Genomic DNA, 27704 nt, shown 5'->3' with positions numbered 1-27704 from the left:
GGTAATTTCCTGTATGTGCAAATATACATGGCAATGAAAATAATTCGGATTCATATCCTACACCATGTTCTTCAAGGTTCCATCCTCTGTGTATGTGTGTTTGTGTGTTTATGTTTCTGTGTGTCAACATCACCAGAGAAAATAATCAAATTAAAATATTTATTTCATGAATTGAAGTCAATCCAGTTTAAATCTTTATACAAAGTGAGAAAACTCAAACCAAAATAAAACCTGTGAAAATCAAAGTGTCTTTGTCGTCCTCTGAAAAACGGTGGAATGTCCTTTAAAAGCGTCCGAGCCCACCACGTGCCGCCACCATCACGTGTCCAGTTACTGCCGTCACGTGACTCGCTCCGCCGCAGGAGAAACACCAGAAGGAAAAAACCTGAAACTGTACAAACACGAGCCCACCTGTGGGCCCACCACGGAGACACGGGATTGGACAGCACTCCCGGCAGTCACAACACCTGACGTCAGACTCCCTGAAGCTCCGCCCTCTGAGGTCACAGTGTTGGACGAGCACATATTGGTGTCAGAACAAGGAACACGTGATCAGCTGATGCTTTTAGTTCTTTAACATCTCACCTGGCTTCTATGACATACAGGTGCACTCTGGGATATGGTGTGTGTGTGTGAGAATATATACATCTAGATATATCTAGATATCTATATTTAAAGAATATATCTGAACACATACATTTGATAGTTCAATTGTGACTCAGTTTGAGTGTCCTTCACCTGTTCACCATGAAAAATGTCCCAGCATGCAACACTAACAAGATGAGGAGACGCCATAACCACCTGACTGACCTTGTCCAATCACATCTGGCCCCTGATAAACAGTTCAGGGAAGTTTGGAATTCAAGTTTTTGAAAATTGCTTTACAAAAGTTTTTACAATTCTTAGGGTTAGGGTTAAATTTGAGAACGATTCTCGAAGTCATTCTCTCCACAGCATCAGATCTGCTTGTGTTGGTCTAGAATATTGTTAATATGCAAAGTGTACAAAGAAACAAGTGCATGTATTTATACACATGTTCATTTGTTGTGCTGCAGTTTGGACTATTATTTATAAAAGTAGTTTTTATTCATGAACATGTTTGGAAAGTAAGAATGATTTAAATGTGTGATGGACGGGGCCGTCTACAGATTTTTGTCCATATACATCAGTATCGACATTTAAACTTAAAATTGATCTAATATATTTACATTTAAGTTTGAATTTAATGAAAACTAATCCAGTCAATGTTCTCTTGTTCCTGTTCACGTGGCCGAGCGGAACCGGAAGTGACAGCGTCTCCAACATCTGTTCAACCTGAAAACATCCGTCACAGCCGAGACGAGTCAAACATAAACAGTGAAATAAAAATGAGCCTGTGAGTCAGAGCTGAGGGCAGAAGGAGATCCAGAACCAGATCAAGTTCTGGATCCGATGGAGACAGAAGACAGAGCTGAACGATTCCTGAGCTACTTTAGTCTCCTACCACTGAGGAGGTGATCAAGTTTAGCTAATGGCTAACTCTAGAGCCATCTTTGACGTTTCGTATAAGTAGCGTTTTCAAACAACTTCTGTTCACTAAATTTATATTTGAGAAATTATGCTAACATCTCTTAACCAACTTTATCACTAGGAACTAACATTACCATCAATCTATGTATTTGCTAGATATCTGATAGCGGCTTTTTCAAAATAAAACATTATCAGCCATTTAGTGCATTATCTTCAACTTTAAACCAAGTACTGTTAGCTATGGCTAAAGCTAAATGTTTCCCTCAGCCTCTGAACCAACTGGACAAGGATAGCTAAGGTTAGCGTTTTTGACATGACTACTATTTTATGTTGACTATTGTTAGTTAGCAATGTTAGTTGCTAAACTATCTTTATCGTTGATAGCTGATGTGAGCAATGAGCTTTAGTGAATGCTGATGCTTGTCAGCTAAAACTAAGTCAAAGTTAAAATGTTATCTGGCTGCGTTAGCTTCAGTTCCTCAAACTGTGCATCAAGGTGAGCTATCGTTAGCAATTAGCCACATTAGCTTAATGTGCAAAGTCACTTACAGTTAGTGTAGTTGTGTTTTCCATTTAACTTTAGGTTTTAACATTGATTTGTTTTGTATAAACATGATTTCTCACTTTTACACGTTAACCATAAATATATAAGTTAAATAAGATTAAATGGTCAATAATTTCAGAGACAATTATAAAAGGATGTCCACCTCAACTAAGGTGTGTAACAGTGTTTAAAGTGACCGACAGCTCAGACAATCATAACTTCAAGAAAAGGTATGAAAAAATTAATTCATCAGTTAGCTTGAACAAATCATTTCACTCTTCTCTGAAGAAAAATAAAATAATTTTCTTTAAAGTTTAAATGTTTTTGTCAAAAAAAGAAAGATGCAGAAAAGTGAGAATGTTTAATAAACAGGATTTCTGCTGCTCATGGAACGTCACATGTTTGAAACGTGTTCCCGTGGCGAGCAGCTGCCATGTCATTAAAGTTCTCACTTTTCTTGGTAATTTGTTCTCTGTGGGGACGAAGACTTCCGTCCCCCTGTCCCGTGATCGGAGACGTCTGATCGTTCAGCTCGTCTCACGTCTCCATCAGATCAACTGCTTCCATCTAAAACTCATGTTCACGTTCTCCTGAGGCGGACGGTGCTAATGATAATGAGGAGGAGGAGGAGGAGGGTGGTGTTAGCGTTGATGTGGGGTCACATGGTCCTGCTGCGGCTCATGATGGTGTGGTGGGTGTCATGGTGACGGGGTGTCGGGGAGGGGCCAGGTCGAGGAGGGCACCGACCGTCCCGGCCACTTGGGGGAGCCCTTGATCTTCCAGAATGTGAAGAGGAAGACATAACTGACTCTAAAGAGGAAATCAAAGGGGGGGGGGGGGGGGGGGGGGGGCAAAAGAAAGCATAGTGGGGAAGGGGGTAGATGGATGGAAAATTAAATGAATGAATAAAATAACTGTAATCATGGCAACAAAAATACAGAGCAATAAAATAAAATAATGAGAATTGATGGAGGAAAGAAAAGAAACAGAAGATGCTCAGTTAAATGAAGTGTTAGAATCACACAATGTCTGCACTGACACACAGTGTCTGGAAACTATCGGTCACTATGTGAGGTTCTCCTCCACTAACACTCCCAGTACATCAGTACCAGTAAGTGAAGCAGATGCAGTCTGTGGTACTGGGAGCACTTTACTGGTCAGGCTGGTTCTGTTGGGCTCCAGCAGCTGACTGAGGTTCATCCTCTGAGGAGAATCTAGATCTTTCAGAAACTCCTCAGAGGATCTTGTGGGTCTCTGCAGACCCTGGTCCTCCTCAGAGACTCGGAAACCAGCTCCACAGATCCTCTAAGAACATGATGTCATGGTTCAAAGGAAGGGCTGGTCAGAGGGCGGAGTTCAGAACGGACTGATTCTGATGACAGCGTAAATCAGACCAGAGATAAAAGACATTTCCTTTAAGTTTGAGTCACAGATGAGCCTCAGAGCTTTAGTTCATTATATTAACAGAGTTCAGAGGAAAATCCTTCTTCAGAAGGAGGTAAGTCACACTCCATCATCATGGTCACTCTTCATTTGGTATAAAAACAAACAGCAGCTCAGGGCCTTTCAAACCCTGTAATCACAACGTTGTTGCTGTGCAGCACCCTAACTTACCCACCGGTCTGACGTCACTACGGTCAGCGTGCTGCGTCATTTCCTGTTTTCTTGCCACTGGTGGTGCTCGCTCTGTGAATTAGCTCCGCTGCTAAACACAGCTGTTTCTCTGTAGCACTACAATCACCGGTCTGTAGTTAAACACTCGCACATACCAACCCTTCCTCTATCGTGCTCAGTGATTCTGTGTTCTGTCTGAGCTCACCCTCGTAGCTCTATAGCAGCGATGTCTTCTCTCTCTCCCTGTTGCTCCACTGCTCTCTCTTGCTCCGAGTGTCTCATGTTTACTTACTCCTCTGCCTCCCTTAACAGTAGAGGTACATGTAGTGTCAATTCACAGGTTCCTAGAGAAATTGGGCGAGGAGGTGGAGTTGCTGCTATTTTTAACTCCAGTCTATCAATTAATCCTAAACCTAAACTCAGCTACAAGTCATTTGAATGTCTGGTTCTTAGTCTTCCACGCCAATCCAGGAACCACCAACAGCCAATCATATTTGCCGTAGTTTACCGAGCTCCCGGGGCTTATACTGAATTTTTAAAGGAAGTCCCTGAGTTTTTATCAAACTTAGTCCTAAAGACCGATAAAATGATTATTGTTGGTGACTTTAATATTCATGTTGATAATAATAAAGATTGCCTTAGCGTAGCATTTATTTCAATACTAGACTCTATTGGTTTCAGTCAGTGTGTGCACAAACCTACTCATTGTGGTAACCACACACTTGACCTTGTATTATCGTACGGTGTCGCAATTGAAAATTTAACAGTACTTCCGCGCAATCCAGTTCTATCAGACCATAATTTAATAACCTTTGATTTTTCAATAACTGAATATATGCCACTAATAAAAAACTCATTTTCTAGATGTCTACCTGATAGTGCTGTAGCTAAATTTAAGGAAATAATCCCAATTACATTTAAACCCGTATTAGCAGTAGATATAAACAACAAATTCTTTAAAACCCTGAGCTCCATTGAGATCGACCACCTCGTCGATAGCTCTGCAGACTCATTACGATTAACATTAGACTCAATAGCGCCTCTAAAAAAGAACAATGTCAAACATAGTAAATTAGCTCCGTGGTATAATTCCCAGACAAATGAGTTAAAACAATTATCAAGAAAACTAGAAAGGAAGTGGCGCTCCAGCAACAATGTTGAAAACCTCATAGACTGGAAGAATAGTGTTAAAGAATATAAAAAGGCTCTCCACAAAGCAAGAGCCGCCTACTATTCAAAACTAATAGAAGAGAATAAAAATAACCCCAGGTTTCTCTTCTGCACTGTAGCCAGGCTGACAGAGAGTCACACCTCCACCGAACCCAGTATTCCTCCATCCCTAAATAGCAATATCTTTATGACCTTTTTTAATGATAAAATTCAAACTATTAGAAATAAAATCAACCATCTCCTGCCCTCAATTGGCACTAATACCCTCCCAACAACAGAGATCTCAGAAACGGCTGAGAATCCTACCCATTACTTAGACAGCTTCTCTCTGATCACCCGTGATCAGTTTACCAAATTAATCTCAGGTTCTAAACCAACAACCTGTATCTTAGATCCCATTCCTACCAACTTACTTAAAGACATTCTGCCCCTAATTGATAGTTCGTTACTTAACATTATCAATCTGTCATTATCATCAGGTTATGTACCACAGTCTTTTAAAATAGCTGTCATCAAACCCCTACTCAAAAAACCCACCCTAGACCCAGAGGTTTTAGCCAATTACAGACCAATATCTAACCTCCCCTTCATTTCTAAAATCTTAGAAAAAGTGGTAGCCAATCAGCTGTGTGAGTTTCTCCAGGAAAATAATATATATGAAGACTTTCAATCGGGGTTTAGAGCCAATCACAGTACAGAGACAGCCTTGGCAAAAGTCACTAATGACCTTTTAATAGCCTCAGATCAGGGACTTGTGTCTGTCCTCGTTCTGTTAGATCTCAGTGCAGCATTCGACACAATTGACCATCAAATTTTATTACAAAGACTAAAACAGTTAATTAACATTAATGGAACCGCCCTTAACTGGTTTAAATCGTATTTTTCTGATCGCTCCCAATTTGTGCAAATTAATGATGAGTCATCTGTGCGCACCAAAGTTAATCATGGTGTTCCACAGGGCTCTGTGCTCGGCCCAATTTTATTCTCATTATATATGCTTCCACTAGGAAACATTATCAGGACACACTCGATAAATTTCCACTGCTATGCGGATGACACCCAGTTATATTTGTCAATAAAACCTGAACAAAGTAATCAATTAACTAAACTTCGAACATGTCTCAAGGACATAAAAACCTGGATGACCCGTGAGTTTCTCTTATTAAACTCAGACAAAACAGAGGTTATAATACTTGGCCCCAAACACCTTAGAGATGCATTATCTAATGATATAGCTGCGCTAGACGACATTGCCCTTGCTTCCAATGAAACAGTCAGGAACTTGGGAGTGATCTTCGATCCTGATTTATTCTTTAATAGTCACTTAAAACAAATTTCTAGGACCGCTTTTTTCCACTTGCGTAATATTTCAAAAATTAGACATGTCCTTTCACAAAAAGATGCAGAAAAACTAGTCCACGCCTTTGTTACATCGAGACTGGACTATTGTAATTCATTATTATCAGGCTCCAGCAGGAAGTCGTTAAAGACTCTACAGCTTGTCCAAAATGCTGCAGCACGTGTCCTGACGAGAACAAAGAGAAGAGAGCACATTTCTCCAATATTAGCATCGCTACACTGGCTTCCAGTTAAATCTAGAATAGAATTTAAAATTCTCCTCCTCACCTTCAAGGCCCTTAATAATATAGCGCCTTTATACCTTAAAGAGCTGTTAATACCTTATAAACCCACTAGAGCACTCCGCTCCCAGAATTCAAGCCTACTTGTCGTCCCTAAATTCTCCAAAAGTAGAGTAGGAGCCAGAGCTTTTAGCCATCAAGCCCCTCGGCTGTGGAATAATCTACCACTTTCAGTTCGGGAGGCAGTCACCATCTGTTCGTTTAAAAGTAGGCTCAAAACCTTTCTTTTTGATAAAGCTTATAGTTAGAGCTAATTAGTGCGCTCTAACACATGACACACGGAGCTTCTCTTTCCAGCTTCTCCTTCCTCTTCTCCATCCCTATCCCCCTTCCCCGGAATCCCTTTGCTTTATCACCCGCAGATCCAGGGCCTCTGTGGCCGCACCATGGATTACGGTTTGTGGATCGCGCACCGGGGGTCGCGGTGTTGGATCCAGTGTGGCGGATTCTGAGTCATGTGGGCTGATCGTGGTGCTGGTGGCGGACCCTGTGTCGCGTTGGCATTGGGCACGGGCGGTGGACCAGGACCGCAGTGGTGGCTTGTGATGGGTCCTCCTGGTGGGCGGCGGTGGACGGTGACTGAGGACTGAAGTGGCGTCTGGTCTGGATGGTGGATCGTGGTCTAGATGGTTGCTGAGCATGGACTGTGCTTCATCAATGCTGCTAGAGACTTTGATTATTGCTGATGTTCTCCTGCACGTGGCATCTATTGCACTTCTGTCCGTCCTGGGAGAGGGATCCCTCACATGTGGCTCTCTCTGAGGTTTCTACATATTTTTACCCTGTTAAAAGGGTTTTTTGTAGTTTTTCCTTACTCTTGCTGAGGGTTAAGGACAGAGGATGTCACACCCTGTTAAAGCCCTATGAGATGAATTGTAATTTGTGAATATGGGCTATACAAATAAAATTTGATTGATTGATTGATTTGAAGTGGCGCTCCAGCAACCATGTTGAAAACCTCATAGACTGGAAGAATAGTGTTAAAGAAAATAAAAAGGCTCTCCACAAAGCAAGAGCCGCCTACTATTCAAAACTAATAGAAGAGAATAAAAACAACCCCAGGTTTCTCTTCAGCACTGTAGCCAGGCTGACAGAGAGTCACACCTCCACCGAACCCAGTATTCCTCCATCCCTAAATAGCAATATCTTTATGACCTTTTTTAATGATAAAATTCAAACTATTAGAAATAAAATCAACCATCTCCTGCCCTCAATTGGCACTAATACCCTCCCAACAACAGAGATCTCAGAAACGGCTGAGAATCCTACCCATTACTTAGACAGCTTCTCTCTGATCACCCGTGATCAGTTTACCAAATTAATCTCAGGTTCTAAACCAACAACCTGTATCTTAGATCCCATTCCTACCAACTTACTTAAAGACATTCTGCCCCTAATTGAGAGTTCGTTACTTAACACAATCAATCTGTCATTATCATCAGGTTATGTACCACAGTCTTTTAAAATAGCTGTCATCAAACCACTTCTCAAAAAACCCACCCTAGACCCAGAGGTTTTAGCCAATTACAGGCCAATATCTAATCTCCCCTTCATTTCTAAAATCTTAGAAAAAGTGGTAGCCAATCAGCTGTCTGAGTTTCTCCAGGAAAATAATATATATGAAGACTTTCAATCGGGGTTTAGAGCCAATCACAGTACAGAGACAGCCTTGGCAAAAGTCACTAATGACCTTTTAATAGCCTCAGATCAGGGACTTGTGTCTGTCCTGGTTCTGTTAGATCTCAGTGCAGCATTCGACACAATTGACCATCAAATTTTATTACAAAGACTCAAACAGTTAATTAACATTAATGGAACCGCCCTTAACTGGTTTAAATCGTATTTTTCTGATCGCTCCAAATTCGTGCAAATCCTTCCTTTGCTTTATCACCTGCAGATCCAGGGCCTCTGTGGCCCCCGCCTCTAAAAAAGAAAAATGTCAAACATAGTAAATTAGCTCCATGGTATAATTCCCAGACAAATGAGTTAAAACAATTATCAAGAAAACTAGAAAGGAAGTGGCGCTCCAGCAACCATGTTGAAAACCTCATAGACTGGAAGAATAGTGTTAAAGAAAATAAAAAGGCTCTCCACAAAGCAAGAGCCGCCTACTATTCAAAACTAATAGAAGAGAATAAAAACAACCCCAGGTTTCTCTTCAGCACTGTAGCCAGGCTGACAGAGAGTCACACCTCCACCGAACCCAGTATTCCTCCATCCCTAAATAGCAATATCTTTATGACCTTTTTTAATGATAAAATTCAAACTATTAGAAATAAAATCAACCATCTAGGGGTTCAGTATCACAGAGGCCCGATCGGTTACGGTTTGTGGATCGCGCACCGGGGGTCGCGGTGTTGGATCCAGTGTGGCGGATTCTGAGTCATGTGGGCTGATCGTGCTGCTGGTGGCAGACCCTGTGGTCTGGATGGTTGCTGAGCATGGACTGTGCTTGCAGCGGGACTGCTTGGCATGTCATGTTGGGGTTGTCCTTCGTGATGTCTACCCTCATCAATGCTGCTAGAGACTTTGATTATTGATGATGTTCTCCTGCACGTGGCATCTATTGACTTGTGTCCGTCCTGGGAGACGGGTCCTCACATGTGTCTCTGAGGTTTCTAAGTACTTTTACCTGTTAACAGGGTTTTTAGTAGTTTGTCCTGACTCTTGCTGAGGGTTGACAGAGGATGTCACACCCTGTTAAAGCCCTATGAGATTACATTACATTACATTACATGTCATTTAGCTGACGCTTTTATCCAAAGCGACTTACATTTTTAGAACACTCATCATTTTATGAGGGGCCATCTAGGGGTTCAGTATCTTGCCAAGGATACTTAGGCATGCAGATGGGATAGAGTGGGATTCGAACCGGCGACCTTCTTGTTGCAGAGCACCCGCTCTATCCCCTAGGCCACGCTCTCCCTCTGATGATGAATTGTAATTTATGAATATGGGCTATACAAATAAAATTTGATTGATTGAAATACAAAAGTCAACTTTTTAATATTCTTCTTTTATTTCCAAACCCAGACTAGTATCTGATTCCACTGCAGGAAGTGGAACCTTGATGTTCTCTTGTGTTGACAAAGCATCCCATAACTTTCTTTGACATGGTGGGATAGAGTGGTACCCAAAGGGCGATAGCTTTGGCGTAGGTAACGACATGCAGCCAATCGTAAGGCACAGGGGCGGCGCTGCAACAGACAGGTAACAAGCTGCGAGGTAAACCTCCTCCTCTGGGGGATTGTCAAGTGTTGTTGTCACCCGAGTGATCACATGATCCTCTATAGCTTCAAAGAATCTCTGAACATCACGGAGGAAACGGACGTATGGCAAATTCAGCACAGCTGAAACAAAGACACTGTTGTTCTTCTGTGTCGAGCCCTACAATGCCTAGGTCAAGCCCTGAGTCCTTATGTAAAACAAGTCCAAGTAACAGTCCACTTCTGAACCTTAAGTCCAAACTAAATCTGTGTGTGTCTGCACTGACGCACAGAACCTCCGGCTCAGCCACTTCCCGGCTGCAGTTGAATAGATTCAAGTACCTATTGTCAGGTTTGGTACCAGAACCTCCCCAGTGAAAAGGCCTAGGTCTAATTGTGATTCAAAGTCAAAGCTAAGTCCGGAAGGTTCTCGGAGTTAAGTCACTGAATGTTTGACAGAAACCAGTTGACATGGTTCAAGCATCTGATTGCCTCCTGGACCACGTTCAGTGGAAGACTCTGGGTGCATCCAACCGATAGCAGAGCCGGGGGTCAGACCCAGAACACACTGGAGATATCTCATCTGTCCTGGGACACCTCAGGATTCCAGATCACGTCTGGGCCTGATCTGGAAACACTTGGTTTACTTTGCCACTGCAAACCCAGCCTAGGTGAGCAGCAGAAGAAAGGCTTGATGGAGGGCTCACACTTGAGTTGTGTCCACATTCATCAGACAAATTGTCGAGAGCAAGTCAGGCGAGTCTAATCAGTTTACGCAGAAGGGATTTTAGTACTTAAAGGATGATTTTATGAGAGAATGATCTCTGAAAGAATTTAAATTTGACACGTTATTTATTACGTTACTGTTCAGATTAGAAGCAACAGAACACAAACCACTGAGTTTAAACCTCAAACGTGTCGCTCGACTTTGTTTGGAGCTATTTTCACTGTAAAGACTTCAAAGTAAGAGTCCGTGAGGGACATCCATCTATGTTCCTTCGAACATAGATGGATGTTCAAAGTAGCCTCAAGTTTACTTTCCTGTTTAAACTATTCTTTAAATGTGGTGCTGTGAATCTAGTATTGGTGGATTGTTGTGCTGAGATGTTTGTGTCATCAGATATGTGTTGGGAACCATTATCGTAGACCTATGGACGGTTTGTTCTCAGGTTTAGACGTTTGGTGTCAGGTGGACGTAAATCGCACACAGCGCCAACATGATTGACAGGTAGAAGAGGGCGAAGCCAGCCAACTGCACCCGAGGGGAGTGGCTGATCAGGGGCGGGGCCACAGAGAGCAACACGTCCACTGTCTCATAAACCCCACCCCCTTTCCCCTTCAGGACCTCCCCCACCGAACAAAGACTGTCCTGAGGGTTTGTGTCAGGCAGAGATGGACGTGGTGACGAAGGAGTAAGACGGACAGAAGAAAAAAGGATGCATGAAAGGCATGAAGATGGAAGAGAAGGAAGAAAGTTGTTAGTTGAGGAAGAGCAGCTTTTTTTCTGAACCAAGAAAAGAGACAAGAAGCAGAGTGATGTCACAGTCACTTCTACCTCATGTTGAAGATGGAGAAAAAAGTAACAACCCACGTGACGTCAAATACCGACGCTCTACCACACTCACCTGTTGGTTTATGAGCTGCTGTTTAGACATTTTGTCCAGTGCCATCTTTGGTTTTTAAACCATAAGTAATTGACATGGAGGTGAAGTGTTTACTGACGTTTATAAATCAAAGTGAGAAGTCGAGTTGTTTTCTCGTAGACTCTTATAGAAACAACCAGTCCTGGGAGACGGGTCCTCACATGTGTCTCTGAGGTTTCTGTGTATTTGTACCTGTTAAAGGTTTTTAGTAGTTTGTCCTGACTCTTGTTGAGGGTGAAGGACAGAGGACGTCTCACCATGTTAAAGACCTATGAGACAAACTGTGATTTGTGAATATGGGCTTTACAAATAAAATTTGATGTGATTTGATTTGAACAGACGCTCATGCCCAGTCCATGTAAATACACAGATCAGTTTGAGGGAATCGAGAGGCTTTGATAAACGTCGTCCCATCGCTCTCCTTCTTTTCTTTTTCAAGCCTCCCTCTGTTTCTGATGTAATGAGGCAGGACTCCTGAAGAAATGTCTACAACTCTCAAAAATGTGTTAATTTGTTCCTTTAGACTGCACGAGACAATCTTCATCACACTTAAGACTTGACCTGAACATGTGGATTCAAGCTCATTCACTCATCTTAGTTGTGTAGCGTGTGTGTGTTACCTGTGGGACTCCGATCCTGCGACACGCCTCCAGGAAGTTTTCTACGTTCCGTCGACATTTGGCCATGGTGAGTTTAGGCTGCAGGACACAGTTCATGTCATCGTTATTGTTACACCAGCAGCAGCAGAGGGCGCTTTCTGCTTGTTACTCATCTGTCACAGCTCACCACAGCGGGGGAGGGGACGTGGATGCTGGGGACAGACCGTGGCCTCACATGATTGGCCAGGTGACACAGCACCACGCCATCAGTCAGAGCTGCACCCAGGTCGCTTGGCAACGACACTTTGAGACGAGCCTCGATGTTCTGGAGAGACAGAGGTTTACATGTGTGTCACATGACACACAGGTTGTGTTGTTTTCATGTACAATTCTGTCCGGAAACAGGAAACTGAATCTACTAAACCAACAAAACAAAGAAGTCAAGACTCTGGAGCGCACACAGGCACACACACACACACACACACACACACACACACACACACACACACACACACACACACACACACACACACACACACACACACACACACACACACACACACACACACACACACACACACACACACACACACACACACACACACACACACACACACACACACACACACACACACACACACACACGGTCAAGTTTAAAGTTTCTCCTCAAAATGTTCCATTGTTAAAATTTCGTCTCACTGTATTGGCTCTTTCTGCTCTATGTCATCGGTTTTGTACGTATCAACTTTCAGTAGACGAGCAAATAATGAAGGCATAGTACAAAGAGAGGTTCCAGGCATTTGTAATGTTGAACCTTTAGTCCACCTCATCAGCTGTTAAACAGGTCATGTGACTTTAGTTCAGGTGGAGGACCAGTGAGAACAAACCTTTCTGAGCTGATCCACCAGCTCAGCTTCTTCTCCAACTAGAGGAGGAGCAGCAGGAGCAGCAGGAGCCTCCTCCTGGTTGTGAGGAGCAGCATCAGCAGCAGACGCAGCATCCCCTGTAGGACAGAGAAGGAACAGCAGGAGTCAACTCCTTTACAGGCTGCACAACTTCAGATAGTTGACACATGGTCTACTTGTGTAATATTGCTTTTATAACCTCAACCCTGAAGCACAATCAAGATACATGCATATTCTTTCAGGATATGTATATTGATATATAAAATAAAAAGGAAATTGAATCTCACAGATTCAAATAACACAGAACAGTAATGAACACGGTTTCAAACATTGCTCCAGTCTGGGTAGCCAGGAGAAGAAAGAGAACATTCTAACTAACACACATCAAAAAACATTCATACATCTGTCCTTCAGGTTTTAAAACAAACAGTTGTGCATCAAAGCAGTTCCTATCTGCAATGAGACGGTCACATCACTCTGCTACAACCAATCTATAGTTTGAGATCTGAGTAAGTAACACAAAGCTCACAGCCATGCTAAAAGCAACATTAACTGTTTTTATCATGAAGCAATGGGTAAATCATCACAGAAATCCTCCAGTATTTGATTCGTCATAATGGATTCATGTCTCCAAAAAGACAGTTAAGTTTAAGGCTGGATGAACTGAGTGATATTTATGAGTTTTACACTTCTGAGCAAAACCATGTCTGTAGAGTGCCATCCTTCCTGAGGTGTTCAGTCCCTCGTGTGTTAGATCCTTCGATATTGTACAAGACATCAACGACTTGTGAGGGTTACAAGTTTCTCACCTTTCCTCCTCTCTTCTTTCTGACCGAGGCGAAACAGGAAGCTCTCTGGCCTCAGACTGGCTGTCCGACAGGAAGTCCCGCCCCCTGAGCTGGGGTAAGAAGGTGATTGATTGGCTGGAAGAAAAAACTGAATGAGTCACTGTTGGTGAAAGAGAACGTTAAAATCTTGGTTTTGTTTGTGATCAATTACCTTTAGAAGAAAGAGCTGCTCTGTCTTCACCCTGCAGAGACAAGACACATTCACACCTGAACATACTTGAGCCTGACAGGCACTCAGACACGCCTGAACACACGTCATGACACCTTTAGGTTAAAAGAAATTTAATCTGAAGTTTCTGACTGACGTCTAAACTCTACTGATAATCTGTGTTCAGAGAAGATGGACTGAACAAACAAGAAAAGAAGATTAAACCGTTTTGAAGGCAGTTAACATGGAAACACAGTGAGGCAGCAGCAGGGTGCAGTACCTGCAGTGGACAGGAGGTGGCGTTATCAGAAGCATGAGAGCAACAGCTGTCTACAGACGCTCCAGTCACAGACTATCAGAGACAGACAACAGACAAGGTGAATTTTGAACAGAAAAGAAAAAGAAGCGTGTGGTCTCCCATGCTGCCGGGTCAGGTCACAGGTCACCGATCACACCTACAGGTCTTTAACGACCCGTCTGTTTATTAAGTGTGTGGACACGTGTCTCATGACGAACCTCATGACCTGTCAGATGGAACTGAAGATCACGTGACTGCAGGTGTAAGACAGAACCTGAGAAACATTAAATGAGTTCACATAGAACGAAGCTGGTCTGTGTCACACCTGCCTGTGGGAACCAGGTCGTCTCTCTACAGTGTTTGTACTCAAGTCAGTTTCAAACACCAGAGACACAGAGAGACACAGAGAGAGAGAGAGAGACACAGGAGAAAAAAGAACAAACTAAAAACAAAGGGATGAAAATAAAAAGAGAAATCATATTGATGCATGAAAGAGAAATAAAAGTGAGGATGAGGGAAGAAGAAGAAGGAGAGGTTAATACAGGAAACCGATTTGATCTCAAATTAAGATTCAGATTAAAGTGACTGTTTTTAAATTATTAATATGATGTCACAACAGGAAGTCATTGTTAAACATCATATACATATAAAGTCAGTGTTATATATTATATAGGAGCATGTGTTCAATCCACAGCATCATTAGTAGACAGACAGACGGACTGTTTCTGATGATAAGGTCGGATTAAAGAGGAAGATGTGTCACATGTTAAAAGATGAAACTTCAGAACCTTCTTATCTTTGACTTTTCAAACAGCTGACTGCAGTGAGGTGCTTTTATTGTGAAACAGGAAGTGATTTGGCAATTGCAGCTGTTGTTGCTGGGGAAACCACTCTAACTGATGTTTGGTTGTGGATTGATGAATAGGCTTTTAATTTGTAAGTCAGTTAGTAAACTTTTTGGGGGCAGGGCCAAATTCTTACCATGAAGAGGGCGGAGTCATCTGTGTGGGTGCAGCGTCTGGAGGGGTAGACGGTCTGAACACACACATTAACACACATCAACACACATTAACAAACACGGGTGTGATGCAAGAACAGACGAGCTGAGGAAGGACTGTTGTCTAGATGGAGAGGGGAGGGGCTAAAACGTCCAACAGACCAATGAGGAGTCAGGAAGGCTCGTTCAGATGAACTCTCCACGTGAACGCGGTAACCACAGTTCCACCTGCAGGCAGCAGGAAGGGATCACAGACCTGATGTTCACATCTACCTCCGACGGGAATGAACTGACAGACGCCCTGAGCGAGTTTGGAGCTGCTGTCATTTCACGTTAATCTGACATTATGTATAAACACTTCAAACATGAAGTAACAAACTGGTTCTTCTCATGTAGTGAATCCTGTTGTGTTGTTGTGTTGTTGTGTTGATGTGTTGATGTGTTCAGTCACTCACTGATCACTAACTTTCTATTTGACTCGTGTTGAGTTAAGAACAGAGGAAGTTTCTCCTTGTGAACATTTATGAGACAAATAACGTGTGATTGATTGAGTCCTGTGGTTTTTGAACCCACGCACGTACTGTGGTCGTACCTTGGTGTGACTTGGGACAGAACGGGTCTTCTGTCTCTCCTCGTCGTACCTCAGAGCGGCGAGCTGAGCTTCCCTTCGTGTCCGCTCCATCCCTCCTCTCTGGGGGGGGGGGGGGGGGGGGGGGGGGGGGAAGAGGAGGAGGAGTCAGCAGCAGTTTGATTCACTGAGGTTCAGTGTCAAGGCCGATTTATAGTCGGGTTTTATGCACACATTCACGCAAGACACACAACACGCCCCTTTCGAGCCCTCTGGCGGCTTGCGTGCATCCGCCAATTTTTTTAACTCTACGACAAAGCGACGCAAGCCTCACGCAGCCCACAAGGCTTGTGATTGGTCGGCTTACTACATCCCGTCCGGAGTCTAGTTTCCGGTTTCATGTCCCACAATACGCGGAAATCACTGAAGATTTAGAAGAACGAATATGAAACAAATAGAAGAGCACTTGGCAGAAGAGATCCGAAAGTATGACCACTTGTATAACCCGTCACTGACTGGCCGATCTGTCCACCAGGAAGAGGCTCTGAGGAGCCGGAGTGGTGATCTAAGTAAACAGTCTACGAAGAAGAAGACGTCTCTTCTTTGTGTGTTTTGTCTTCGACAAACAACGTTACTCCGCCTAGTGTCCTGGAGGTGAACTGCGTTGCAACACGCGCAGCACGTTAGAGAAGTTTAAACCAAAACGAGTCCGTCGATGCAGCTGCGTGGCCTTCCAGCACCTGCAGTCGCAGGACTATAATTCGGCCTTTAGACACAAGATTGTGGCTGATCCTTCCCACCCGGGTCACAAACTCTTTGAGGTTCTTCCCTCGGGCAGGACGCTGCGGTCCATCAGGACCAGAACCTCCCGCCACAAGACCAGCTTCTTCCCGTCTGCAGTTGGCCTCATCAACAAGGCCTGGGACCCCCCCCCCCCCCCCCCCCCCTGACTCGGTCGTCTATTCCGCCCCCACACCTCAAGGATGTGTTAAATTAACACATTATATCATATCATATTATATTATACTGCATTCATTGATATTACAATCGGACACTGTTTACTGTTTTGCATTTCACTTTTTATTTCACTTTTTATATCCTCTATCTTTTATATATTTTTATCCAGAAATGTTTATGTAAAAATAAATGTTACTTTGTATTTATATCAGAAAAAAGTGAGTAAATAAGAAGTAAACAGTGAGTAAATATATACTGGTTTTCTATTTTGTATTGCCTTTCCTATGTATGTTGTATTTATTGCGTTTTTATGTTATTGTGTTTTTATGTCCTATGTGCATTGTATGCACCAATAACCAGAGCAAATTACTTGTAGGTGTAAACCTACTTGGCAATAAAATACTTCTGATTCTGATTCTGAGGAGGAGGTGTTACCTGAGTCTGAGAGGTAGAGGGCGCTGTGACACCATCGACCACACTCCTGAGAGAGAGGAGCAGAGAAAGAGAGAGAGGATGTTAGATAACACAAACATGATAAATCTGGGAGTGTGTGTTAGGGTTTGGCGATTAAACGATATTGATAATTATTGTGAAATAACTTTTCCTCGATAGAAATATAAGAGATGTCGATATAACTTTGATAAAACTCGTCCATGTTTTGACAAAGCAAACAGCCAGTGATGATGAGAACAGCAGCGTGTGGCTGGAATAGAGCTACAGCCTAGTCAGGCTAGGTAGACGCACACAGAGTGTAGGAGCAGCAGCCGTGAACAGCAGCACGTCAGGAGAGAAGAAAACAAAGGCACAGGCTCAAAAGACAAGGACACGTTGAAAAGGGTCCAAGGAGGTCAGCAGTGTGGAGACATTTTGGCGGTTTAAATGTGACAGGAAGCAAAGTGTCGTGCACTGCAAACCGATGCTCCCACACACACCGCTCATCTTATATGAAGCAGAAAGGACTGGAAGAGGGATTTGATTTATATTGTGATTTACACCAATATTCACATCGACTGATATGAAAACAATTATCCAGATCATTTTTCAATATTGTGTACGGTATAGTGTGTGTGATGTGTGTATACCTGTTGTGTCTTCTTGTTTCCTCCGTCCTGGACGTGTTGGTTTTGACTGGAGAACCCTGGACGCAGACAGGAAGTGAGTGACGGTTTACAAAATAAAGTGCGTGTCAGTTGCATAAAGAACCACCCACTCAGTTGATTGACTGTCTCATCCATCAATCACTGGACCAATTCTAGAGCAGCTATCAGACTCTGAGCAGTGATGTCACAGGTGGGCGGAACTCGTACCTCTCTGGTGATGCGTCTCTCGATGTACGCCATGAATTGAGAGCTCAGACTGGAGGTGTCCCCGCCACCTGGACTCCGCCCGTCCTCCTCCTCCTCCTCCCCCACACAGCTGTCGATGAAGTCGATCTGCTCCAGCTCCGCATCTGATCAACACATTGATCACATCCATCAGTGATCAGCTGATCACGTTTCAGTTTGTTCTCAGTTTTCATAAAAATCAAACAATTTAATCTCAGATAAATCTAATTTAGATTACGTCACTGATGAGAAGAGTCAGACTTTCAGACACAAAGCAGCTGAATTGAATGCGTGTCTGAGATACCTTGGCACTAATGTAAGGTGGTCGTCCATCTTTGTTTACAGTGTTTTGTGTAGATGTGTGATGAACAGAAACTCACATGTTCCGTTCGGCAGCAGTGCTCCTCCTCTCGCTCGCGGGTCTCTGCTGATCTCGGCCACTCTCTGTGGAAACTCTGACAGTTCCTCTGTGGGCTGCGCACACACAAGAAGTGAGTTCTAACACAGACAGGACGCAAAGAGCAGTTGTGTGTGTGTGTGTGTGTGTGTGTGTGTGTGTGTGTGTGTCTGACCTCGTTCCCTGACCACCGTTTGTCTCCACTGTCGACGCTGTTGAATCCTGAGTCGAGCGCTCCGTATGGACGTCCCGGGTACAGCTCATCCACGCTGACACACACAGACACAAAGTCAGAATATGTGAAAATGTAAACAGCATCATGTTTGTGTGTGAGCGTGTGACCAGTTCCCACCAGGAGCTGAATGTCAGAGGTCGTCTGTCGTAGTCTGGGAGGTCAGGGGTCGTCTTACTGGCCTCCAGGTTCAGGTACTTAAATATGTGCACCTTCCCTTTAATACAGATCTGCAGGGACAAACAGGATGTGACATCACAGCTGAGTAACAAACAGAAGGCCTCCAGCTGGACGAGGGCCGCTCACGGTACCTGAGCAGGAGGCGTCTGCAGGGGGTTGTTGTCCAGCACGATGGTCTGCAGCTGTGTGAGGCGTCGGTAGCAGACGGGGATAGACGTCACTTTGTTACAAGAGAAATCCAAACGCACCAGAGGGAGCTCCGCCAACTCTGAACACAACAACACAACTCAGTTACACACAACCAACATTCAAAATTATATAAGCTTCCACTCTGTGTGTGTGAGTGAGCGAGTGTGTGTGTGATAGTGTGTGTACCTGGCGGCAGTCTGACCAGGTGGTTCCTCCTGATGTTCAGGTCTCGTAGCGCCTCCAGCTGACCCACCTGAGATGGTAACGTCTGGATCTCATTACAGCTCACATCCTGCAGGGGGCAGTCCACACCATCATCAGAGTGATGTACACATATTCATCTTCACACTGACTGGATGACGCTAAACTTTTCATGAGTGGGGTCTTTCAGTTTGAGAGCAGGACTTAGTAATGTCACAGATGTTGTAACACTTTCACTCTAAACCCTGAACTCACACGGCTCCTGCTTGTGCTTTGGTTTCAAACTGTTTGCACTCAGATTCCCTGTCCTCAGCTTGAGGTCCTATCCTGTCATCTTTCTTAATTCTTGAACCAATAGAACCCTAGGTGTGGGCATTGACCCTAACCCTACATTTCATTACATGTCATTTAGCTGACGCTTTTGTCCAAAGCGACTTACATTTTTAGTACACTCAACATTTATGAGGGGCCATTTAGGGGTTCAATATCTTGCCAAGGACACTTCGTAATGCAGATGGGGACGAGCAGGGTTTGAACCGGCAACCTTCGTGTTGGAGAACGCCCACTCTACCACCTAGGCCACACCGCCCCATCTAGTCGGTGGCATGACTAGCAACAACGTCCTGCCCTTGTTTTGGGCACGTTAGCTTTATGTCCTTGAGAGTGCCGTATGGGCGGTTACTTTAACCAGACAGACAGACGGGTGGGTGGGTGGGTGGACAGACAGACAGACAGACAGGTAGACAGACAGACAGACCAGTTCAGTGAGATGTCTCAGTTGTCCAACTTCTTCTGGCAGAGAAACCAGTTTGTTGTTGCAGGCGATCAAAACCTTCAGAGGAAGACTGCAGATGACCACAGGGAGGACAGACAGCTGGTTCCGACTGAGAGGGAGACAGAGAGAGAGAGAGAGAGAGAGAGAGAGAGAGAGAGAGAGAGAGAGAGAGAGAGAGAGAGAGAGAGAGAGAGAGAGAGAGAGAGAGAGAGAGAGAGAGAGAGAGAGAGTGAGGTAGTAAGTTTCTTTCTAAAGAAATTACTAAATCAGTTTAAGTATTAGTCTGATGTTTTCTTCACTGAACAGGTTCAGACTCTTTGATTATCAACACGTCAGCTGTGTCTCCGTTCAGGCTCCGCCTCCTTCTCAGGTGACATTTAAAGACAGAGTGGTGAGACTGATCTATTTCAAAGGATCCTTGAACGTCCTTCTATTCCAGAGAAACAAAGGCTCTGATGGGTGGATCCTTTAGAGGTAATGGTGCCAGTAAGCGATTTGACATCAGATGCTTGAGTGGCCCCTCAGCTGGGCCGTGTCCTATAGTTCTATGTCCTATGAAGGTCCAGAGTCTTCTCAGAGTGTTCACTGATGCAGAGAAGCAAAATTAATTTTTTGACATTAATAAAAACGTGAACCTGAACCAGTTCATCTTCATGAACTGAACTGGGAACTGGTTCTTTTTAAGTGTGAACTGGCTCAACTCTCCTTCTGCAGATGGGCTCGGATTCAGATTTCACATGTAATTGTGTAAAGGTTTGGTTGTTTGATTTAAAAAAGTATAGAAGTTTTATTCATCCATCTTATATTTGCTAAAAAAAGCGAGAAGCTAAGAAGCCCACCTGTATCGGATAACGTTTTTCTTTGAGTTTGATCAAAGGTTATTAATAACATCATCCTATGTTTGCTCAGAGGCAAAGCAAAGAGACAGCCACAATTTATTATGGTGTGTTATGTTTAAATGTGATTTTATTTTTCAATCCTAACAACTCTATAATTTGGACTCGTCATCAATGCAAGAACAAATGTAAAATGTAAAAAATCCACCTTCTGTCGTTTATCTTTCTGTTCCAGCAACAATATACAGAGAAAATATTTACGAATGGGGACAAATCAGATTAATCACAGCTACCCTGTGACACACTGACACAGCCAGCTGCTCTCCCTGCAATTAGCAGCTGTAACTGTTTCTTTTATTCTGGATGTTTGTTCTACTCTGATTTTTATTATACAACAGTTTGATCCTCAATATGAAATATGAGGCTCTGCTGTCTGTCAAACGGCCGCCATGTCTGTGATTGGTCAAAAACATTAGACCCGTGCGTGTGTGTTACCTGAGGTTCAGGAAGGTCAGGGCCTGCAGGTTGAGCAGACTGTCGGGCAGAGACCTCAGACAGTTCTGATAAAGGTTCAAACTCTCCAGAGACACAAAGAGACAAACGTCCAGAGGAAGCTCCGACAGACGGTTACGAGACAGATCTGAAGAGAGAGACATCAGAGCCAATCAGAGCAGGACATCTACAAAAGGTCCAATCCACACCAGCTTCAAGGCTTCATCCACACAGAAAACCCACACTGTTGCGATGGTTCCACTTGGTGGAATGTGTATGTGCATGGCTGGTCCTCACAGGTTCAGAGGCGGTGTGAGGTACGCCCTGGTCTGAGGGCTAGAATGAGGTTGCGTGAGGCATTCTGTGATGCTCGGGTTTATCTAATGCATTATGAGTTCTTGCACCACTTTTAAAGTCAAATTTAGGGTTTTTCAAGAGCTTTTCAAGACCTGAATAAAAGTATAACCTATTAATAAGCATTATAACACTTCCTGACAGACAGCTCAAAATATGAGACATTAGAAGAAGTGTGAAAGTGTAATTCCTTCACACACACACAAGTAATAAACAGATGCAAACTACCAGTCTACCAGTAAATTGCAGTCTTTTGATTGTGTTAAGAAATTTTTGAATGGTTCACACACTGACATGGTGACATTACTGTGGCATCACAGGCTCATTGCAGTTCCACATCTGACCACTGTGTCGACTCAGGACTGAAGACGTAACAGTGTTTGTGACAATTTGTCATCAGTCTCAAATACACCCCCTGCCAATTTAATACTTTGCAGGAACTGTAAGGGCAATTTAAGAGCTTTCCATGATTTCACTCTAAGAGCAGGAGAACCTTAGAGTGAGAGAGTGATCACTGTATAAACTTGTGACCGAGTCTAAAAATAGAAACCAGACCTCTAACAAGAGTCTGTCTGTTTATCTGAGGGTTGAGTTGTTCACTGCTCAGTCACGTTGTATGTTTTTTTACCTGCATCATTCACTATAGGAGTTAACAAATTATTTTAATCTAGTCTTTGATTTTATGGATTGTTATAACTTCTCTTCTTCTGTTTGGTTTATTGTCGGGTGGCAGCCGACATGAAGGCGCATTACTGCCATCTACTGGATCTGCTTCTTCTTTGCCTCCTCCCTAAACACTTTAACTTTGCCTACAACTTCTTCCTCCACAAAGTCACTCCTCCAACATCCTGATGACGGCAAAGCAACACCTGGCTGGCAGGAAGTGCACGTCACCATTGTAACATGTATTTCCTGTTCTACTGCTCACACACACACACACACACACACACACACACACACACACACACACACACACACACACACACACACACACACACACACACACACACACACACACACACACACACACACACACACACACACACACACACACACACACACACACACACACACACACACACACACACACACACACACACACACACACCTCTCCCCCAGATGGGAAGGAGTGGGACTCCTCAGACCCTCGTATTTAAGGACTATCACTCTACCGATTAGGTAGAGGTAATGTTCTGTTTTAGAAACAACTTTTCGTCCAGCTCCAACATTCACTCAAATATTAAACTGATGGAGCTGAACTGACGAATCACAGAACAAGTCAGAGAGGATCCAGGCTTCGGGTGGTTCATAAGTGTTAGCAGTAGGAATATGAAGATATGGAGGGAACTGCCATGGACATAAATTGGCATTTGTTGTGTTCCTGCTGTGCCCCATGTTCCCAACGTGTTCCTCACATGTTCTGCAGGTTCTCCATGTGAGAACTAATGTCTGAGTCAGTGTCTGGACATGTTCTGGATCTTCTCCTGCAGCCTCCTGGTAACATGTGTGTAACATGTCAGAGTGAGTCCATGTGAGGAACCAGCAGGACAATGTGTGGAAGCTTCCCAGTGATCGAGTGGACGTGTTGATGAGGTTTCTAACACGTGACGTGAAACTGGAAGAACACAAACATCTCAGGATGAAGAAGAGGAGCCGGACACGTAGAAGACGAAGACGTCCACTTGGAAACACGAGGAGATTCCAGATCTTCTGGTGATGAGGGCCGACCCCGGTGTGGACGAGATGTAAACAGGCTCCGCCCCTCGCCTGGATGTTCCCTCATGTTCCTGTTGTTGTGAAAGAGTCGGAACCAACAACCTGCTGCTGCTGCTACACAAATACCAACTATACAACATGTCCAGACAATATTTGACAGCTCACGTCTGAAAACATTTAACCAGACACTGACACACCTTCATGTTCATAAAGTCACATGATCTGCTCTTCATCAATTTCAGCTTTGAACAGGTGATGCATAAATCTGTACCAGTGAGTGTATCAGATTAAGATTCATTTATTAGTCCAAACACATGCACAGACATGCACAACACACTCATGCAGGTAGGGAAATGTAACCTCTGCTTTTGACCCATCTGGTGCAGGACACACAGAGCAGTGAGCGACCAGGTACGGCGCTCGGGGGGCAGATGTTGGGGGAGTAAGGTGCCTTGCTCAGGGGCACAAGACAGGGTAGGGAGACTCTTGGATTTTTGGACAGATCAATCCAGGTTCGTCTTTTGTTGTCTCTCCGTGGAGTCGAACCAGAGACGAACCTGGACGACCTGCTAGCTTATCAGTCTCTTCTCTCCTCTTTTTCTGCCTCTATTTCCACAGCCAAAAGCACTTTTCACCAAACTGCAATACAAGCCTCATTTTGTAATCCCAAAAAACTCTTCTCCATCTTTTCCAACCTCCTCAACCCTCCCAGTCCCCCTCATCCTTCCTCTCTTCTACCAAGCCACTTTGTCAACTACTTTACCAAAAAGATAGATGACATACGCTCTTCATTTTCTGATCCTCCTTCTATAACCACACTTCCAACAACTTCATCTTCATCCCCTTCGCTCTCCTCTTTCACCCCCCTGTCTCCCAATCAAGTTCTGACCTTGGTAACCTCCGCCCGCCCGACCACCTGCCCCCTTGACCCCATCCCTTCTCACATTCTCCAGTCTATTGCCCCTGACCTTCTTCCTTTTCTTACCCATCTAATCAACACTTCCCTGTCAACTGGCTGTTTCCCTAATTCTCTGAAGGAGGCAAGAGTAAATCCTCTCCTGAAGAACCCCACCCTGGACCCGTCTGAAGTAAATAACTACAGACCTGTCTCTCTCCTTCCCTTTGTTTCCAAAATGCTTGAGCGTGCTATCTTTAATCAACTCTCCTCCTATCTTAACCACAATAATCTTCTTGACCCTCACCAGTCTGGTTTCAAGGCAGGTCACTCAACTGAGACTGCCCTCCTTGCTGTCTCTCAGCAGCTTCACACTACTAGAGCAGCCTCTCTCTCCCCTGTCCTCATCCTTCTAGACCTCTCTGCTGCATTCGACACAGTGAACCACCAGATCCTTATTTCCTCCCTTCAGGACCTCGGTGTCTCAGGCTCTGCTCTCTCCCTGCTCTCTTCCTACCTCAGTGAACGCACTTATAGGGTAACTTGGAGAGGGTCTGTGTCTGAACCTTGTCCTCTCACTACTGGGGTCAATCAAGGTTCTGTCCTGGGTCCTCTCCTCTTCTCTTTGTACACCAACTCCCTCGGCTCTGTCATTCACTCGCACGGCTTTTCCTACCATAGCTATGCCGATGACACCCAACTAATCCTGTCTTTTCCCCGATCAGAAACACAGGTAGCAGCACGAATCACTGCCTGTCTGACCGACATCTCTCAGTGGATGTCTCAACACCACCTGAAGATTAACCTTGACAAAACTGAACTACTTTTCCTTCCAGGGAAAGACTCTCCCATCCACGACCTGACTATTAACTTTGACAACTCTGTGTTAACCCCCACTCAGACGGCTAGGAACCTGGGTGTGACACTCAACAGCCAACTCTCCCTCACTGCCAACATTACTGCAACAACACGGTCCTGTAGATTCATGCTGTACAACATCAGGAGAATACGCCCCCTTCTCACTCAGAAGGCGGTGCAGGTTCTGGTCCAGGCTCTGGTCATCTCACGTCTAGATTACTGTAACTCGCTCCTGGCAGGTCTACCTGCTACTGCCCGCCGACCTTTGCAGCTCATCCAGAAACCAGCAGCTCGACTGGTTTTTAACCTAAATTCACTCCCACTACTCCTCTCCTCCGCTCCCTTCACTGGTTACCAGTGGCTGCTCGCATCCGGTTCTAAACACTAGTACTTGGTACCATGCTGTGAACGGATCCGGTCCAGTCTACATCCAGGACCTGGTCAAACGTTACACCCCACCCCGTTCACTCCGCTCTGCTTCGGCCAATCAGCTCGTTGCTCCCTCACTGCTCAACACTCATCAAAAACACAACTGTTTTCCGTCCTGGCTCCTGATTGGTGGAACCAGCTCCCCATTGACATCCGGACATCAGAAAGTCTACACATCTTCCGCCGAAAACTAAAAACACACCTCTTCCGTCTTTACCTTGAATAAAAAAAACAAAAAAAAACAAAAACTAACAACTTTTTGAAACACTTTAGTAGCACTTAAATGGCTCTTACTTATAGCACTTTGTAGTTTTGCTAAATTTGAGGAAATTGTATTTTCTTGATTCTTGTCGTCCTTGGTCTGTACCCTCGGGTTTGAATCACTTATTGTGGGTCGCTTTGGATAAGGGTGAAGGGACATCATACTGTGTCCATCTCTCACACACACACACACACACACACACACACACACACACACACACACACACACACACACACACACACACACACACACACACACACACACACACACACACACACACACACACACACACACACAGGGCGGAGCCTTCTCCTTACTTCATCTCGTCAACAAAACAAAGACAAGTGTGTGTGTTAACCTGTTAAACTCATCTGACGTCACACAGAACCGGTCCGGACTCTTCCGGTCTGCGCGGTGCGACAGGATCGAACCCTCTCCTGAACAGACGCTAGCCGCGTGCTAACAGTAGCATGTTTACCTTTATCAGAGCACACACTCACCTGGAGCTGGGTTAGCATGCTAGCTGGCTACACCCACCTGCTCCTGTTACTGAAGCTACAGGTGGACCGACCCCAAACACACGTTCACGAACTCTGACGTCTGAGTGTGAAACTAGTTAAAAATAAACCGCGCTAACTAGCTGGAGTTAGCTGGTGTTGTTGTTTGTGCTAATCTAAGACCAGACTGAGATTCATCAGATGAACTGATGCTTTAAAGTTTTCACTGAATAGTTCATAACTTTAAAACTTTATAACAACAGTGTGAATCACAGGAGTCACAGAGGAACTTGCTTTTCAGGGGAACAGTATTTATCATGACACTGGCCCTGGCGGCTTCTCCGGACCACTGAGATCTTACTTTGCCCGCAGTAAAGTTCCTATTAACCGGCTTTAAGTTAGTGTAAGCAACCCGGCAGCGACCCAGCGGCTCCCCGTGTCCGCTCCCCGGGCTCTGCGCTCCACTCACCGGCCCTGGTGGTGTCCGTCAGGTCGTGGTTAGCGGCGCTCCGGGGGAACTCCTTCAGCTTCCTGCCGCTGAGGTTCAGACACCCGGTGGCTGAGGCTTCGTCCAGTGCCCGGTCTAGAGATCGGTTCCAGGGCGCCGGCCCCACCGGCCCCAGGCCGTTATTATTCCCAGCTAAAACATTCCTGGCGCCGCCTCCCACCGTGAAGCTGAGTCCGGTGTGGTCCGTAGACCCCAACAACACCGAGGCCGCCATTACACACTCCGGCTGTTAGCTTTCCGTGCTAGCGGCTAACTCTCCTCACACCCTAAACACAGCGGAGCATGCGCAGAGCAGAGCGGTGCACAGAGCACGTGACCACTGTGACTACTACTGCTACTGCAACAAGTACCATTAGTACTGCAAGTACTACTGTTTAAGTAAACAGTACTATTACTACTGCAAGTACTACTGCTACTGCAACAACTACTACTGCTACTGCAACAAGTACCATTAGTACTGCAAGTACTACTGTTTAAGTAATCCGTACTATCACTACTGCAAGTACTACTGCTACTGCAACAAGTACTATTAGTACTGCAAGTACTACTGTTCAGAATCAGAAAGTAATTATTGCCAAGTAGCTTTACACCTACAAGGAATTTGCTCTGGTTATTGGTGCTTACAATGAACATAGAAACATAAAAACATAAAAACACAATAAATACAACACACATAAGAAAAGCAATAAAAAGAAACAATGTCTATTTACTCACTGTTTACTTACTGCAAACAGTACTATTACTTTTGCAAATAAGTATTACTGATACTGCAAACAGTACTATTACTACTGCAAGTACTACTGTTACTGTAAACATTACTGATACTGCAAACAGTACTTTTACTACTGCAAATAAGTATTACTGATAGTAAAAAAAAGGACCACTTATACAAACACTGCTACTGCCAATGGT

At 44.3% G+C, this 27704-nt stretch overlaps 1 protein-coding gene across 2 annotated transcripts; it reads right to left on the bottom strand.

Moving 5' to 3' along the window:
• Positions 1-145: 145 nt before the first annotated feature.
• On the bottom strand, positions 146-27068 carry lrch3 (leucine-rich repeats and calponin homology (CH) domain containing 3). Of its 2 annotated transcripts, none has more exons than XM_062385812.1 (19): positions 26754-27066; positions 21277-21421; positions 19928-20054; positions 19156-19261; positions 18912-19048; positions 18721-18830; positions 18544-18637; positions 18352-18445; positions 17954-18096; positions 17729-17784; positions 17082-17127; positions 15714-15812; positions 15106-15159; positions 13830-13860; positions 13640-13753; positions 12813-12928; positions 12113-12250; positions 11947-12024; positions 146-2863 (listed from the first exon to the last, which is right to left on the bottom strand). In XM_062385812.1, exons 1-19 carry the CDS (start codon positions 27004-27006, stop codon positions 2732-2734), a joined length of 2073 nt encoding a protein of 690 aa, XP_062241796.1. In that variant the 5' UTR covers positions 27007-27066; the 3' UTR covers positions 146-2731. The 2 variants fall into 2 exon arrangements, with proteins under 2 accessions (XP_062241796.1, XP_062241795.1); XM_062385811.1 differs by lacking the exon at positions 146-2863 and adding an exon at positions 8815-11052 and having other exon boundaries at positions 26754-27068.
• Between the last annotated feature and the right edge of the window lie 636 nt (positions 27069-27704).

The sequence above is a fragment of the Platichthys flesus genome, chromosome 4 (genome assembly GCF_949316205.1).
Source record: "Platichthys flesus chromosome 4, fPlaFle2.1, whole genome shotgun sequence".
Classification (NCBI taxonomy): domain Eukaryota; kingdom Metazoa; phylum Chordata; class Actinopteri; order Pleuronectiformes; family Pleuronectidae; genus Platichthys; species Platichthys flesus.
The sequence above is the reverse complement of the archived record's forward strand: the minus strand, read 5'-3'. Positions and strand labels throughout refer to the sequence as shown.